Source organism: Falco naumanni, chromosome 1 (genome assembly GCF_017639655.2).
Source record: "Falco naumanni isolate bFalNau1 chromosome 1, bFalNau1.pat, whole genome shotgun sequence".
Taxonomy (NCBI): Eukaryota; Metazoa; Chordata; class Aves; order Falconiformes; family Falconidae; genus Falco; species Falco naumanni.
Genome location: NC_054054.1, coordinates 127,293,507 through 127,308,784, shown reverse-complemented (window position 1 = coordinate 127,308,784; position 15,278 = coordinate 127,293,507). Strand labels below are relative to the sequence as shown.

The window sequence follows — 15,278 nt, the reverse complement described above, 5'->3', positions numbered from 1 at the left end:
AATTCTGGTGGCCTCTTGCAGTAAGGGTTGTAAGGTCTGCAGCTGAAACAGATAGAAGATAACTGTAGGTAAGGGAAAAGTACTGCAGGCCAGCTGAAAGAGACAGTAAGTAGTATTTCATGAGCTGGTGCCAGCGTACTTGGTGTTTCCCCAGTTTGCCCCTTATTATAAGTTTGTCTGCTGTAATCTACCTTCCAATATCCCCACAGGTATTGATCCAGCCACCCTCCGTGGCACAGATGCAGGTGTATGGATTGGTGCCAGTGGGTCAGAAGCTGGTGAAGCCCTTAGTCAAGATCCAGAAGAGCTTTTAGGATACAGTATGACTGGCTGCCAGCGTGCTATGTTTGCCAACAGGATTTCCTACTTCTATGACTTAACAGGTAAGTGCCCCCAAAACTGTTGATGCAATTTGAGCATGATTGTACCGTGGTTTCTGTAGAGGAGTGGGATGGATATGATGTCGTAGACCCTTTTGGGATGAGAAAGTAGCATGTAACTACTGTAAGGAGGCATATGAGAAGCAGAAAACTTAACTGTGATAACACTCACTGTAAGGCTTTGTCTTAGTTTCTGGGCATAGCTAGCATTCATCTGAAAGGTGATGATGTCAGGAGGCCTCCATAAAAAGGCCTAGGTCCTTTTCAGACCTTAGACTGCTGTTTGGTGTCAAGCTATGCAGAAGTCTGCTAGTCCAGAGACAAACTTACTGGAACAGTTGGCTTTTTTTTGAGTGAAGTGGGAGAGCCACCAGAATGATGTGACTGAAGGCATAGACATGGCATTGAAGAGAAGAGAGGGGGTGGGCCTTGTTCCCAAGAGCAGCAGAGAACAGAGATAATGGCAAGGGTGGGACCAGGGAGGGGGAGGGATATTTGTTGCTGAGAATGGGGAAATAAGTGAGACCTGCATGTGAAGCTACAATACCTCTTTTTGATGGAGACAGAATTTTAGAAATACCCTTAAAGCCACACTTTGCATTTTCCCCCCCCATACTTTTCTCATCCCTTGTTACCTGGTGAATAGGCAGAGATGGTGATTCTTTTCTCCCCTTGTATCAGGAGTACCTGTTATGTTCTGAAGCAACTCTTACTTAATTTTTTAAAAATATGTTTCTCTCGTGATCCCATCCTGTAGCAACTCTAGGAAATAAAAGCTGGTTTTTACCGGTTTTGTTTTCACTTTCTGTTCTGTAAGGACCAAGCATAACTATTGACACAGCCTGCTCCTCTAGTCTTGTGGCTCTGGAAAATGCTTATAAGGCAATTCGTCATGGACAGTGCAGTGCAGCCCTGGTAGGGGGGGTCAACCTTCTGCTGAAACCCAACACTTCTGTGCAGTTCATGAAGCTGGGTATGCTTAGCCCTGATGGTGCCTGCAAGGCTTTCGATGTTTCAGGTAAGGCATTAGAACAAAAGGTGGTCATGTTGTCTGAGAGGAACTTACTGTGGAGTCTGTGACCAGATACTTTTGTAATACAGCAAAGAGCCAGTCTTGTAACGGTCCTTAGGCGCAGTGTTTGGGACGTACCCTGGGCCTGATCTGTGGTGCATGCTCCACTGAACCTGGAAAACTAACTGTGGGGAAGAAACTATGTGGTTCATTCCTTAGCCATTGGGGAAAGGAAATAGCTGTCTCCTGATGGAAACTTTCTGTCATAATTTGTGATGAGCAGTGATCCTTTCTAGGACATTAATTTTTTTTAAAGAACTGGCTGTGTCATACTCTTAAGTGGTCTGCTGTAAGTCATATCTCAGGAATGAGCACGTTACTGCATGGTGTTCTGCCACTTTATTCAAAGCAGAGCAGAATTAGTGACTTGTTTGTTCTCTGATCTCAGGAAATGGATATTGTCGCTCTGAAGCTGTCGTTGTCATTCTTTTGACCAAGAGATCTATGGCTAAGCGTATCTATGCCACAATAGTCAATGCTGGAAGTAACACTGATGGCTTCAAGGAGCAAGGTAGGCCTTGAGCCTCTGAAAAGTGACATGTACAGAACTGTTCAGTCTAGAGTCTTTGTCATCAAAAACGGGCTGTTGTGGGGTACTACCGAAGTGTGAAGGTTTTTTTACTGGTTGATTTTTCTTTTTCTTCTTTGGTAATGCAAAGTTCAGGACCCCATTTTGTAAAGAAGCTGAAGGAGACAAGTGGTGGTTTCAACTGTACCAAGTAACAGGAATGTCCCGTTGTTAGTTTAGCCTTCCTCTGGACATCTCTGCAGTAATTTCTGCACTGATGTTAGGAATGTAGGTGGTTTTATGACTGTAAGGCTCTTTCCCTACTGCTGTCCCACTTTTCCCACTCTCCAGTTACGGAAACACCAAGTTCATATGTGCTGCTTGATCTAGACATGTCCTAGTATTCTGTTAACCCATGTCTTTCCACACTGGTCTAGCCCATTGCTTCAGGTCCGTTTCTGGTTCCTCTGCTTTTCCAAAGAGCCTGGGAGGTTTATTGTGTTTGGTGCTAAGGACATTGGTGTAAATCCTGAAAAAGTCTAGCTTTGGGTTTTGGTTTTTTTTGGACCTGGTAGCCCCAAGCAGTTGAAAGGGTGCTAAAAAGGGTGCTAACAGGAAATATCTGATGGGAGAGAGGAATTGACAACAATTTTGGTCCTAGGTGTGACATTCCCATCTGGAGAGATGCAGCAGAAGCTGGTCAGATCTTTGTACAAGGAATGCGGTATCAACCCTGCAGAAGTGGAATATGTTGAAGCTCATGGGACAGGCACCAAGGTCAGCATGGCCCCTTTGGGTTTGGAGGGGTTTCATCTCCCTTATTCCCTTTGCATCGCTTGACAGGCTTTTCCATCACATTATTCTCTGTTTTTCCAAAAGGAGCTATATGTCTCCCATCTGTCAGTTACTACAATATGTACTGCTTTACCACTTTTGGATTTTGCCAAACATCTTAATCTTTCCAGGTTTCTCTTTTGTAGTGTGTTTTGGAGGTGCTGGCTAACAGCCTTTCTGATCCTCTTTCTGCTAGGTTGGAGATCCACAGGAAGTAAATGGCATTGTGAATGTTTTCTGTCAATGTGAGAGAGAGCCGCTGTTGATTGGGTCAACCAAGTCAAACATGGGTCATCCAGAGCCTGCCTCTGGGCTTGCTGCATTAGCCAAGGTAATGAGTGGCTTGAGAAGGAAAACTGGGGGTGGAACATGACAGTGTGTGGGTTATTTAATGTCTGTTTTAAGGAAAATTTGCACTGATCCAGGGTAGATATGTTCACTACTAATGAGAAGAACTTGGGTCATTCTCATTAATTATCTACTTCTTGCTTCACCTGTAAATACTTTTAAAAGCTCAGGTGGCTGTTCTGCAAGCTGGACACAGATGCCCAGGTGGCCTTCTGCTGCGTGTGTGCAGAAGTGTGCACGTGCACTCTCACAAACCTTAGTTCCCCCTTCCTACTGAATTCTACAGGAGCGTAACTCTGCTTAGAATAAAGGCTTTGGGGTCACTGTTGGTTATCCTTACACTGCGCCTTCCAGCAGAGCTCTGCTGTAAGTCATCTGGGTTTTGAGGAGCGTAGAAGTAGAGGGACTTAAAACATTTGGAGTAGTCAGTGATGACCAAAGATAAAAGGCAGAGTGGGCTGTCCATGCCAGTAGGGTAGCTGATCCTTCTGGCTGTTTGTCAGGGTTATATCATTTCTTTCTCTTCACTTTTATGCTGGCAGGAACACAGGTGAGTTCTTGGGGAGCTTGAGTAACTGGTTGTCTTGGCAACCAGCCTGCTCACTACTGCTGTGGGCAGACCATCGGATTGGCTCTGGCTGCTAAACTGCTTAGCAGAGCGCTAGTTAATGTTCACACTTGGTTGTAAGCCTATTACTGACAGCCTTAGGACCATGCAAATTGAAGTCACGTACACTGTCACTGCTAGAATTTTAGGCTCTTTAAAATGGTTATTGTGACCTGAATAGATACAACTTGCTGTGAATAGTATCACCTACAAATAAATCACAGAGGCAGCAGCATCTGTCTCCCTGTAGAGGAAAGTTTTACTTTTTTGAGCACCACATGTCTCTGACTGACACCTTCTTAGAAGGAATGATAACTGAGTCACAAAATAAACCTCTTCATGCATACAGTGTTGTACACTGTAAACAGTTTTAGTGCAGTTCTGCCATGATCTGTCCGGACAGGATCATAACTTTGAGATACTGTTTCCCTGTCTGTGTTTCTTAGAGGATGCAGAACTCCAAAACCAAGGACCACAATCTCTTTTTGAAGACTTCTCTGACACCATGTTTTCTGGTTGTTTTTTTTAAATCAGTTTTCTTACTTTGTACTGGAAGTTACAGCTGCAGGCAAGACCCTATGGCACCCATCATACCTGCTAGAGTACAGTTCTGCTATGCTTTTGTTAAACTGTGTTAGGTCTCGTTTCCAGATCTGGCACTTTGAAAGTCCCTGAAGCTGTGGGAGGATGTTAGAAGCTCTGTCTCTGTTCTCGATTCTTTGGAAGTTGTGCAGTACTTGGTATTTTAAGATTGGGAAATTAATCAGAGTGGCAGATCAGGCGTCCTTGAGACCAAGCCAGAAACTACACCAAGCTTAAACAGTAACTGTCTCGAAGTCTGCTGTTTTCATAAATGTTTTCTTTTGAAATTCTCTTATATTTGAGATACCAGTTAGGAAAATAGATCTTGAAAGTATCTGATTTCAAACTTGAGGAGAATCCATTAATTATGTTGATAGGTAGGAAAGAAACCAGGTCTTGCTAAGGCCACTTTAGTTAAATTCTGGTATGGGAGGGAAAATTCACCTGCACCTTTGAACTGCTCAGCCTAATAACTTGCTCACTGTGCTGTAGTCTCTTAACTTGTGTTATAAACCATGGCAGGCTTAAAAGTATGAATATGTATGCTGTGTAAAGCAACAGCAAGTTTGTAGTGCATAGTATTGTAGGTGTAGGACAGCGTGCATGAAAACATTTAGACTGCAACTTTAAGCGTGCTGGCTGGAGTTGAAGTAATGCGTTTATGCTGGTTGTTCTTCCAGGTAGGCTGTCATGTCTGATAGTCAACTTGAAAGAACAGTTCCCCAACCAGTATGTTTCTCTGACGATTTCGGGGTGATGAAGGAACTGCCAGATGCAGAGAGCGCAGGGTGTTGGCAACTGACTTTGTAGTCTGTGATTTGCTGGACTTGTGCTTCAGAGGAGTATGGGCTTGGTGTCATGGGCTGTCTGTAGGATGCTGCTGAGGGAAGGGAGCTCTTTTTTTTGACACAGCTGTTCTAACTCTCATCCTGCTTCTGTACTTCCCTTTGGCTCTGTCAGTTCTCACCATTCTGTTCTTCCTGCTTTTTTGGGTCAGGAAGACAACAAATGGGTGCAAAGCAGCAAGCAAACTCCTTTACCAATGCTTCAACTTGGCTCTTTCCCAGCAAAGGCAGAAACAGAAGCATTTGTTGTGATAAGGAAGAGCATGTGTGGTGTTGTGTGACTGGGCAGAGATGAAGCAGAGCGTAATGAAGGGACAGGAATCTAAAAGGGGAGAAGGAAGATGTGATACTTACAGTAGCCAGGCTGCTTTACCAGCAAAACTGCATGGCTTTCCAGTTAGAAAGGGTCTGAACGCTGAACTTAAAGCTACCACCCTGACCACTGCTGACTTCCTGCAAGGAGTTAGGGTTTGCCTAGGTGAACATCAGTAACGCTATTCTCTGAAGTGTCCCTTAGAGAGCTGCTTTAGTGTATTCTATGTGGTCACTTGTAGTAAAACAGTAACAAAAGAATGTTTGTTACAAGGAAATGCAGAGCACAGAACACTGCTTTTTCTTCCAGGTCATTCTCTCTCTGGAACATGGGCTATGGGCTCCAAATCTTCATTTCAATACCCCAAATCCAGATATTCCTGCCTTACAAGATGGCACTTTGGAGGTGGTTTGTAAACCAACACCAGTGAAAGGTGGCCTTGCCAGTATCAACTCTTTCGGCTTTGGAGGTGCTAATGCCCATGTCATTCTGAGGCCGAATGAGAACAAACACCAGCCTCTTGAGACTTGTAACGTGCCAAGACTGGTTCAGTTTTGTGGCAGAACCCAGGAAGCTGTGGAAGTACTAATTCAAGAGAGCAGAAAACATGGAGGATGCAGCCCATTTGTAAGCCTGCTCACCGATATCTCTGTGGTTCCTGTGTCCTCCATGCCCTACAGGGGCTATGCGCTAGTTGGCACTGAGAGTGACATACAAGAGGTTCAGCAAGTTCAAGCGTCTGGTAGACCGCTCTGGTACATCTGCTCAGGTAGGTGTGCAGTGGGTCCAAGCTTCTGCATTCCTCTGGATCTGGGGCTTGGGCAGTTGCATTCTGTGCTGTAATGTAGTTTTCACTATAGCATGAGGAAATATCTTGCAGCCCTGTGATATGTCTAGGAGATTCATGTTTCTTGTATTTTTATCTGATCTTCCAACTTTGCTATCTTCTGGTGATAGTAAAGTCCAGGAGAATAAAAAACAGTGCCTAATTTAGGGGATAATAGAAATGTACAGTGTTCTGCTCTTGGATAGAATTCTTTCACTGCCAGAGCAAGTGTGTGATGTCCTTTTGTGGAGCGTTACTGAAGCTCCCTTTCTCCCTCCTTATTCTGCAGGCATGGGGACACAGTGGACAGGTATGGGCCTGAGCCTTATGAAGCTGGATTTGTTTCGCCAGTCTATATTGCGCTCAGACGAGGCTTTGAAGAACACAGGCCTAAAGGTCTCAGACCTGCTTCTGCAAGCAGATGAAAACACTTTCGATGACACTGTCCATGCATTTGTTGGACTAGCTGCTATCCAGGTAAGACTCAGATGGCTGGTGGAGGTCGTTATGGACTCAATCCACATAGGCATACTCTTCTAGTGTGCCTGGCCCTTAACGCTTTATACCAATTAATGAAGCTTGTTCTGTGTAATCAGCAAATGGCAGCTGTTAGAAATACCTCTCTGATAGGAGGGAGCGTGTTGCACCCTTAGCAGTTCAGGGCTCTGCCACCTGCAAGGTGCTTGGACAAATACTGAGCTAAACTGATGTGTGTGTGTGTATATCTGCATGGGGCATTTTCTCCTTTTAAGACACTAAGGAATGTCTTTTAAGTTTTATGAAGGTGTTTGTGCCAAGAACAAGGTTTCGCTGAATGCCTTCTAAAATTTGTTCTGCAAGTGAACTAAAAGATGCCAAAGGAAGTCTCCTAATTCTGAGTGTCAATGTGGGATTCGTTGTTTCTTGATAAAGTATAGAGAGGTAGAGCTTTAAAGGTCATCTGGAAGCTGGTCTTGCCTCTTGCTTTGTACAGACATGCTCTTGACAACCTCCTGTTGTTTGAAATAGCTTCTTAGTGGAAAGCTGCATAGTGGAGAGGCCCAGACAGTACTGGAGTCACATAGTGATTCTTGGAATTGCTTTGAAATGAGGCTGGGGGGAAAAAAACGCAGTGAGGCCAAGAAGAATGTACCAAAAAGACCTTTTGCAATGTACTCACTGCTGCTGTGTGCAATGTACTCACTTTGGGGCCCGATAGTTGCTTACTCTGGCATGGAATCACTAATCCTACTTTTCCTTGCAGATTGCCCAGATTGATCTGCTGAAGGCTGCAGGTCTGCAGCCTGATGGGATTTTGGGCCACTCAGTGGGTGAACTAGCTTGTGGCTACGCAGATAACTCCTTAAGTCATGAAGAAGCTATTCTTGCTGCTTATTGGCGGGGACGATGCGTTAAAGAGGCCAAATTGCCGCCGGGAGGAATGGCTGCTGTGGGTAGGTATACCCTTTCCAGAAGAGTGTACATCCTATCTCTGTATAGCATTGGGGTAAAACTGGGCTCTGAAATGTGTTGGCAGAGACAGTCACGTCTGTAAAATTTTGGCTACTGTTGCCTCTTTCTTTTGATGTGGAAAACATTATTAAATATTGAAGTTGATATAATAGTACTAATTTCTGACTGCAATGCAGCAGAATTTTGGTAATCCATCCAAAACTAAGTGGAAACAGAGAGATTTATTGATGGGTGACCAATGACAGAGGCCTGATAAGTAATCTCCTTGAAAAGAGAGGTGAAAAACTTAAGGCACTGGGTGTTTTTGCTCTTGAGAGAGATGTGTGTGTGCACACGCACACATTATATATACATATTTGCATTATTTTAAAAAAACAATAATCTGATTGTCTGCAAGAGTAGTGAGATGCAAAAGCAGTAAGCCACTATTATGTAGTGGGCAACTGGCTCGTGGTATTTAATACTGGTAGAACTTACATGAGCCTAATTGCACTTAGGCAGAAGCTTTCTCCTGAACAAGCTTTGCTCAGTGTTTCTGTAAGTGATATAGCTTTGCCCACTATGGAGTGAAATTTTGAACTTTGGACCCAGCAGGTTTTCTTTGTGGTGTAGCTTCATTGGTAACATTACTATTTTTGTGTGTGTTAGTATTGGATGCAGTGGTCAGTTAAAACCTGAAATACTTAAGGGAAAAGCTGTTGTAGGTCTAATGCTGTGTGTTTGACTAGGTCACTTGTTACAGTCTGAGACTTCTTACTTTTAACTAATGCTGTAAAGGACTACCTACCTAATTTAGCTTTTTTTCTCCTTTATATTAAATACATGACAAGCTTATCACAGAACTTACCTTGGAGTGCTGCATATAATACGTTTTTCATAATCTGATGTTTGATTCAAATTCTTCCTATTGTATCCATTTAATACATGACAGGATGCTGCATGTGTTAACCTAGTTTAAGCCACTAGATTTGTCAATTTCTATGGTTATTTTGTGGCTCTCAGCTTCCGTGAGTCAAGCTCATGTGTTGTCTGTCTCTCCTGTTCTAGCTCAGGTTGCTAAGGTCAAGATGAGGTAACCGATTCTATAGCTTCTTTGAAAGCATGTGGGCTTTCCCCTGCCCCATCCCTTAATGGGCTGGTACAAAGATTCAGTCATCTGTTCTTGTTCTCATTCAATAGAACAGTGATAAATGGCATGTTGAAGCCCTGAGATAAGTATCCTTAGCTCTTGCAGAATCACTTTTGGGGACAAGAGTGGATCTCTGTCTCTCTCTTAAGAACCTTTGCCAGTTTTGCAAAACGCTGAATTAAGCACAGTGATTCTGTGGTTAAGATTGCCTCCTGTTACGAGGCTCGCTGCTAGAAATACTTGTGTTATCCTGAGGGCTTCCTTCTGCAGGTCTGACATGGGAGGAATGTAAGCAACGCTGTCCTCCCAATGTGGTACCAGCCTGTCACAACTCTGAAGATACTGTCACTGTTTCGGGGCCGCTGGTGAGCAAGGAGCTGATACGGTGCATACGGAAGTGATTGGGACCCATGAAGTTTGGGTTTGAAGAAAGCATGAAGCTGAGTTAAAACTCAGCTACTCGCAAGGGGGAGCAGGACTGAAGGACGGGAGGGGACATGGTGCTGTGCGTAAACGCTCAAGTGTTCTGTGAGAGGACATGATGTTAGTGCCTCAGTAAGCTAGTAATAGAAGATCTCTTATGCTGAATAGTCTTACAAGTCTTACAGCCATGAGTGTGATGAGTGATACATTACAATGCTGAGATAACCTCATCCCAGATATGATTCCCCTTAGTGGCAAGTGATGAAGGGCGTGGCCGGGGGGAAGGAGTGCAGTGACTCATACAGGTCCCAAATACATTGTGAGCTTTCATTTTGAGTTCACTTATGTTCCCCTTCTTAGGACTCCGTGACTGAGTTTGTCACCACACTGAAAAAGGATGGTGTGTTCGCAAAGGAGGTGCGCAGCGCTGGAGTGGCATTTCATTCCTATTATATGGCATCTATTGCACCGGTGCTGCTTAGTGCCCTGCAGAAGGTAAAGCTGCCAAACTGTGGCTCACATGGTTGTGCTCGGGCACCTGGATTTGAGTATAAGTGATGTTGAGCTCAGGAGGGTCTCTCCCTTTAGGGGGACAAGGAAGTACCTTAAGCATGTAGACCTCTGTGAGACCTAAGGTTTGAAGTCCTGTGGCCTCGAGGAGAAGGATGTCTTGAGTAATCAAGCTGAGAAAAATAGCCTGTGAAAAGGAGGGGCTGCTTGCTTTTGCCTGCCTTTTCTGTGACATGTAACTCTTCCTCCTGTGCCGCCTCCTTGTCTGTCTGTAGATCATTCCACACCCTAAACCTCGTTCAGCACGATGGATCAGTACATCAATCCCTGAATCTCAGTGGCAGAGTGAACTGGCTAGGAATTCCTCTGCAGAATATCATGTGAACAACCTAGTGAATCCGGTGCTGTTCCACGAAGGTCTCAAGCATGTTCCGGAGAACGCTGTTGTAGTAGAGATTGCTCCACATGCTCTTTTACAGGTATTATGTTTGATTGTGTCAGCGTAATATTATATTGATACGCTGCTGTAGCAAGGAGATTGAGGGCCCAAGGACTAGGGAACAGTGCTGCATTTTTTCGGTTTTGTGTTTTAGGTGGTAAATGCTTTCTCCCTCCAGTACTTTTGAGTCTCTCCCAGTTTTAGCATTTTATTGATGGAGGTTTTTTTGTGTGAATTTTCATTTGGTTTGGGTTTTTTTGGGGGGTGGTGTATGTTAATCTTAAAATCAAAGCAAAACAGAAAACCCAAAACCCCAACATACTACTGCTTCCCCATCCAAATATTCACATTGTTGCCTTTATTCATTGCCATGCACACAGCAGAGTCGGCTCTCTGGACTGTGCGATGAGTAAGAAAAGCATTTCACTGGATCTAATGGAAAGTGTATGTGAAACTTGGAATGGGGGGAGATATTCAAGACTAACAGGTTTACTCTATGAAAAATCTGTTATCACCATCTATCTGCTGATTTGGTTTGAGGTTTTTGTCTTAGAAGGTGGTGACTGGTAGTGGTGTTTCCCCATCTTCTCCTAGCCCAAGTAGCCTGAGACCACAGGAGCTTGCTTTCTTCATGAACTTCTTTCTCCTTATGATCGTTTTGCCTTTCTCCCCACCTCATAAGAAATGATCTTTGTGGAATTAGGTCCATAATAGGGAATGCAGAACAGGAGGTATATTAGGATGCACTTGCTCAGCAAGATCAGTGCTGCGGTTTTGTGCCTGTCCCTGAAGTCTCAAGGACTAGTCTTTACTTGGTTTGTGGCATGCAAGAGGAGGAAAGTCTTAAAAAGAATCATAGTTACTTCTGAATCAAGTTGAAGAGTTATACAGTGCTGCTGAGTTACAATCCGGTGTATATTTATTGTGTTATGTTAGTCTTATTTATGCTTTGAAATTGACGTGAAGGGAGAATCAGAGCAGAGCTTTTAAATTAGGCAGATATTTTTCTTGATAAAAAGATAATGTTAAAACCATTGTACAATTCTGGGTTCTAATGCAAGTGATTGAAGACTTTATCAGCTGGGTGTGAAAGCGTTCTGGTTTTCTCTTCCTTCTCCCATTTAAAGATGGTGGGATCAAATTGAAGAGGAGATACAAGATGGGTCAGGCGTTTTTTGATTTAATAGCTGTTACTTGGAAAATGCGCTGGGATGCTTCAGGCCAAAAGGGGCTGCTCCTGGAGTAAGGGCCTAAGCTTTTTCTGTGCATGTGTGCACGTGCGCACAAGTGGGAGGCTTGAGAGGGTGATTTTGCAGTTTTTGAAGTGCAGCATTTGATTCCATTTGACAGTCTTGCTTGGGAAAGGGAGACTTGTGTGTTGGCAGAACTGTATTAATATTATGAAGGTTCTGCTTTACCAGATGCACAACTTCTTGGTTTGCTGGAATGGTATTGTGCTGCTCTTCCTCTTACCCGTTAAAAGTGTACATTCTAGCACTTTAACGCAGAACTCTTGGCACAGAAACAGAAGTGGCTTGAGATCTACAGAGAAAAATTCAGAGACAAAGTAGTAAGTAATGCCTTCCTCCAGTGATTTATGGACTCTTATCTGACCAGGCTATCTTGAGGAGAACTTTGAAACCAACTTGCACCATTCTACCTTTGATGAAAAAAGAGCACAAAAATAATTTGGAGTTCTTCCTTATGCAGACTGGGAAGATTCATTTAACTGGGTAAGGAGACTAAGGGAAGAGGGTGAGTGGGGTATCAGTTAGGAGATAATTCAAGTCTCTTCTCTAGTATGCAGGATTGAAATACTCCTTCAATAAACCTGGAAAAAATTTATGGGCTTTACATCTGTGCTTTACATATTTAACATGCTCACTTATGAAATGTTGCCTTGGGTTAGAGACTGTTCGGGCTGGGAAGGTGCCCTTTAAAGAGGTGTCCCGTTTTAGAAGGCCTAGGAACCTGGAACTAGCTCTTGGAAATAAACTTTGCATCTTATAGACTGTTAGAATTACAAATTTGGCTGCAATAAGTGTTTGTACTCCTGGAGAAATCTGACATGGAGCCCAAGGCCAGTTACTGTCTGACCTCTAAGTGTTATGTTCAATTCCCCCCCCGCCCTCCCCCCCCCCCTTTTTTTTTTCTACTCCCCTGCCTCCCTCATTGTCTTGATCTTTTTTGTCTTCCTAGGATAAATGTTCTTGGAAATAACTTGTTCCCACTTGTGAAATACCCTGTTCCAGTGGGAACACCCCTTATATCTCCATACATCAAATGGGACCACAACCAGGACTGGGATGTTCCAAAAGCTGAAGACTTTCCAGCAGGTTCCAAAGGCTCTGCATCTGCTTCAGTCTACAATATTGGTGTGTTTGCCTGTTTGGGGGTTTTTGTTGGTCTATCTCTTTCCTGCTTTACCTCTGCATTTCCTTTTTTTAAAAACTAGGAAAAGGATAGTCAAAGCTGTATCCTTGAAGCCACTTTCTGAAGCTTAATGTTTGGATTGAAAAAGACTGGACCTGATTCTGAAATGGAATGAGAGAGTGTGAACAGAGCAGGAACTGTCTTGGTTCAGACTCACAGTAGTTTTGGGAAGTGTGCGTTGCCAGGCAGGGTAGTTGGGTAGAACCTCTTACAGACATCAAGGGGGGAAAACCTTTTTTATTAGGGTGTTCTTGGTATCTTTATTCTGCTCTTTATTCTTTGACAGATGTGAGTCCTGAGTCTCCTGACCACTACTTGGTTGGTCACTGTATTGATGGCAGAGTCCTGTACCCAGCGACTGGGTACCTCGTACTGGCTTGGCGAACTCTGGCACGGTCTCTGGGTATGGCTGTGGAGCGAACAGCTGTTATGCTTGAAGAAGTCACAATTCATCAGGCAACTATCCTTCCCAAAAAGGGTGAGTGAGTAGTGCTGGTATGACTGCAAAACTGCATAATGAAGATGAAGGGAGTGGGAGGAAAGAAGTGCGAGGGGAAAATGAGGAGGAACATGGGAGAAAGAATATAAAGAAGAGAGTGACACGACTGAACAAAGAGGTTAATTCATACAGTCAAGTAGCACGTGTTATAGTCATCTTCATTACATGTTGTGCACAGTGAGTCTGGAGATGGTGAAAGAAAGCTCTGCTTGCAGATGGTAGCAATGAATGACCTCACAGTCCCATCTTCTGCAATGTTTCTTGCAGGATCAATACAGCTGGAAGTCAGACTGATGCCTGCTTCCCACTGCTTTGAGGTGTCAGGGAATGGGAATCTGGCTGTGAGTGGTAAGAGAAAGAAGTGTATGTGTATGCACTGTCATGCTAAAATCCGTTATTTATGGACACTGATGACTCTTATTCTTGCCACTGTGCCCATCAGGGAAGATTTCCCTCCTAGAAAACAACACTGATCTGAAGAACTTCCACAACCAGACAGTGGACTTTCAGACTCAAGTAGACATGAGCTCAGACTCTGGCCTCTTGAAAGAAGACATTTACCAAGAGCTGCATCTGCGTGGCTATAATTATGGACCAACTTTCCAGGGTGTTCTGGAATGCAACAGTGAAGGTGAATTTACTTTCTATAGAAGAATGATATGCATGGTTATTGTAATGATTAAATATTTGACCTTTTAATTTTAATTTTAATTTAATTTAATTTAATTGTGTTGACAGTCCACCTGATTGTCAATTTGTGTGGTAACTTTACTTTGTGTGATAATGGAGAGCAGCTACAAGTTCTGACAGAGCATTGGGAAAGCTGTTATCCCCAGTGTAGAACTGACTGTTGGGAGTTTACAGGGGGAGCTGGGTACATGCAGCAGACTTTGCATTTGATAAGCAGTGGCTTCTGGCATCTGCTGAATAACAGAATCAGTGAGGCTTCCTCTTCTTCTTCTGCAGCAAGCAGAGGGAAAGTTCTGTGGAATGGGAACTGGGTGACCTTCCTTGACACCCTGCTGCATGTGATAATCTTGGCTGAGACTGGGCGCAGTCTGCGCTTACCCACCAGGATTCGCTCAGTGTGTATTGACCCAGTGCTGCATCAAGAGCAGGTGTGCCAATACCAGGACAACGTAGAAGGTAACGTCTCTCATGCTTGGGCTTTTTCTAGTTGCTTTGACTGCTGTGTGGATGAATGTATGAGTTCTAAGGAAGAAGGATGGACTTTGGAGGGCCCTCTTAGTCTCCAAGCTGTTCTGCAGCTTCTGTAACAGTCTGACATAGCACTGTTCATCTGATCACCTTGAATAAAATACTTACAGTATTTTGATACAAACTTACTCTTCTTTCTTATCTTTCAGCTTGTGATGTTGTTGTGGACCACTGTCTTAATAGCCTCAGAGCAGGAGGTGTTCAGATCAATGGTCTTCATGCTTCTGTGGCACCACGACGACAACAGGAACGAATCCCTCCCACCCTGGAAAAATTCTGCTTTGTGCCCTATACTGAAAGTGACTGTTTGTCTTCCAGTGTCCATCTTCATACCTATCTGGAGCACTGCAAAGGTAAAGTGGAATTGTTTTCTTGTCACATGAGGGGAATCTTCCAGCCTGACAGGAATGTCTGAGGGAAGCTGTTCATACTACTTCAGAGCATCCAAGAAATAAAGTATTGGTCTCTGTAGAGGACTTCAGCAGGAGTCTTGTGTCTGTATGTTTGCTAGAAGCTAAGAGCTACTTCTGCCTGAGGTATCTCTAGAGTGTGCGTAGGAGTAAAGCCATGAGGAGGGGCATCTACCCTTCTATAGCAGTCAGTGCAGTGTTGGATGGCACAACCTGCTCTGCAAGCAGAGAGGCATAAATCATAAGGGGAAATCCAGCTTGATGGCTACAAACACTTGACAGGAGAGCCGACTTCCTCAAGTCTTTAGCTTTCTTGTTTTGTTTTCCCCTGTGAGCTGCCAAGATGGGTAAGCTGACATGTCTGTTCCCATTTGGTTGTGGGCACAAGACCATATCCAAGGAGGGGAAAGTGTTTTAGTGAGACATGCAAAAAAAAATTGGTGTTTGCTG

The 15,278-nt window shown here is 43.8% G+C and overlaps 1 protein-coding gene across 1 annotated transcript in view; it reads left to right on the top strand.

The window, feature by feature from the left end:
* Positions 1-15,278, top strand: part of FASN (fatty acid synthase) — a 44,862-nt gene that overhangs the window by 8,152 nt on the left and 21,432 nt on the right. Inside the window, exons 4-21 of the mRNA XM_040582302.1 lie at positions 210-383; positions 1,198-1,398; positions 1,841-1,963; positions 2,622-2,737; positions 2,991-3,125; positions 5,799-6,258; positions 6,605-6,792; positions 7,559-7,748; positions 9,167-9,261; positions 9,680-9,814; positions 10,105-10,308; positions 11,886-12,001; positions 12,468-12,643; positions 12,988-13,179; positions 13,468-13,548; positions 13,643-13,831; positions 14,167-14,346; positions 14,568-14,771. Of these exons, the coding sequence (XP_040438236.1) occupies positions 210-383; positions 1,198-1,398; positions 1,841-1,963; positions 2,622-2,737; positions 2,991-3,125; positions 5,799-6,258; positions 6,605-6,792; positions 7,559-7,748; positions 9,167-9,261; positions 9,680-9,814; positions 10,105-10,308; positions 11,886-12,001; positions 12,468-12,643; positions 12,988-13,179; positions 13,468-13,548; positions 13,643-13,831; positions 14,167-14,346; positions 14,568-14,771 (3,159 nt within the window). The remainder of the gene's footprint in view (positions 1-209; positions 384-1,197; positions 1,399-1,840; positions 1,964-2,621; positions 2,738-2,990; positions 3,126-5,798; positions 6,259-6,604; positions 6,793-7,558; positions 7,749-9,166; positions 9,262-9,679; positions 9,815-10,104; positions 10,309-11,885; positions 12,002-12,467; positions 12,644-12,987; positions 13,180-13,467; positions 13,549-13,642; positions 13,832-14,166; positions 14,347-14,567; positions 14,772-15,278) is intronic.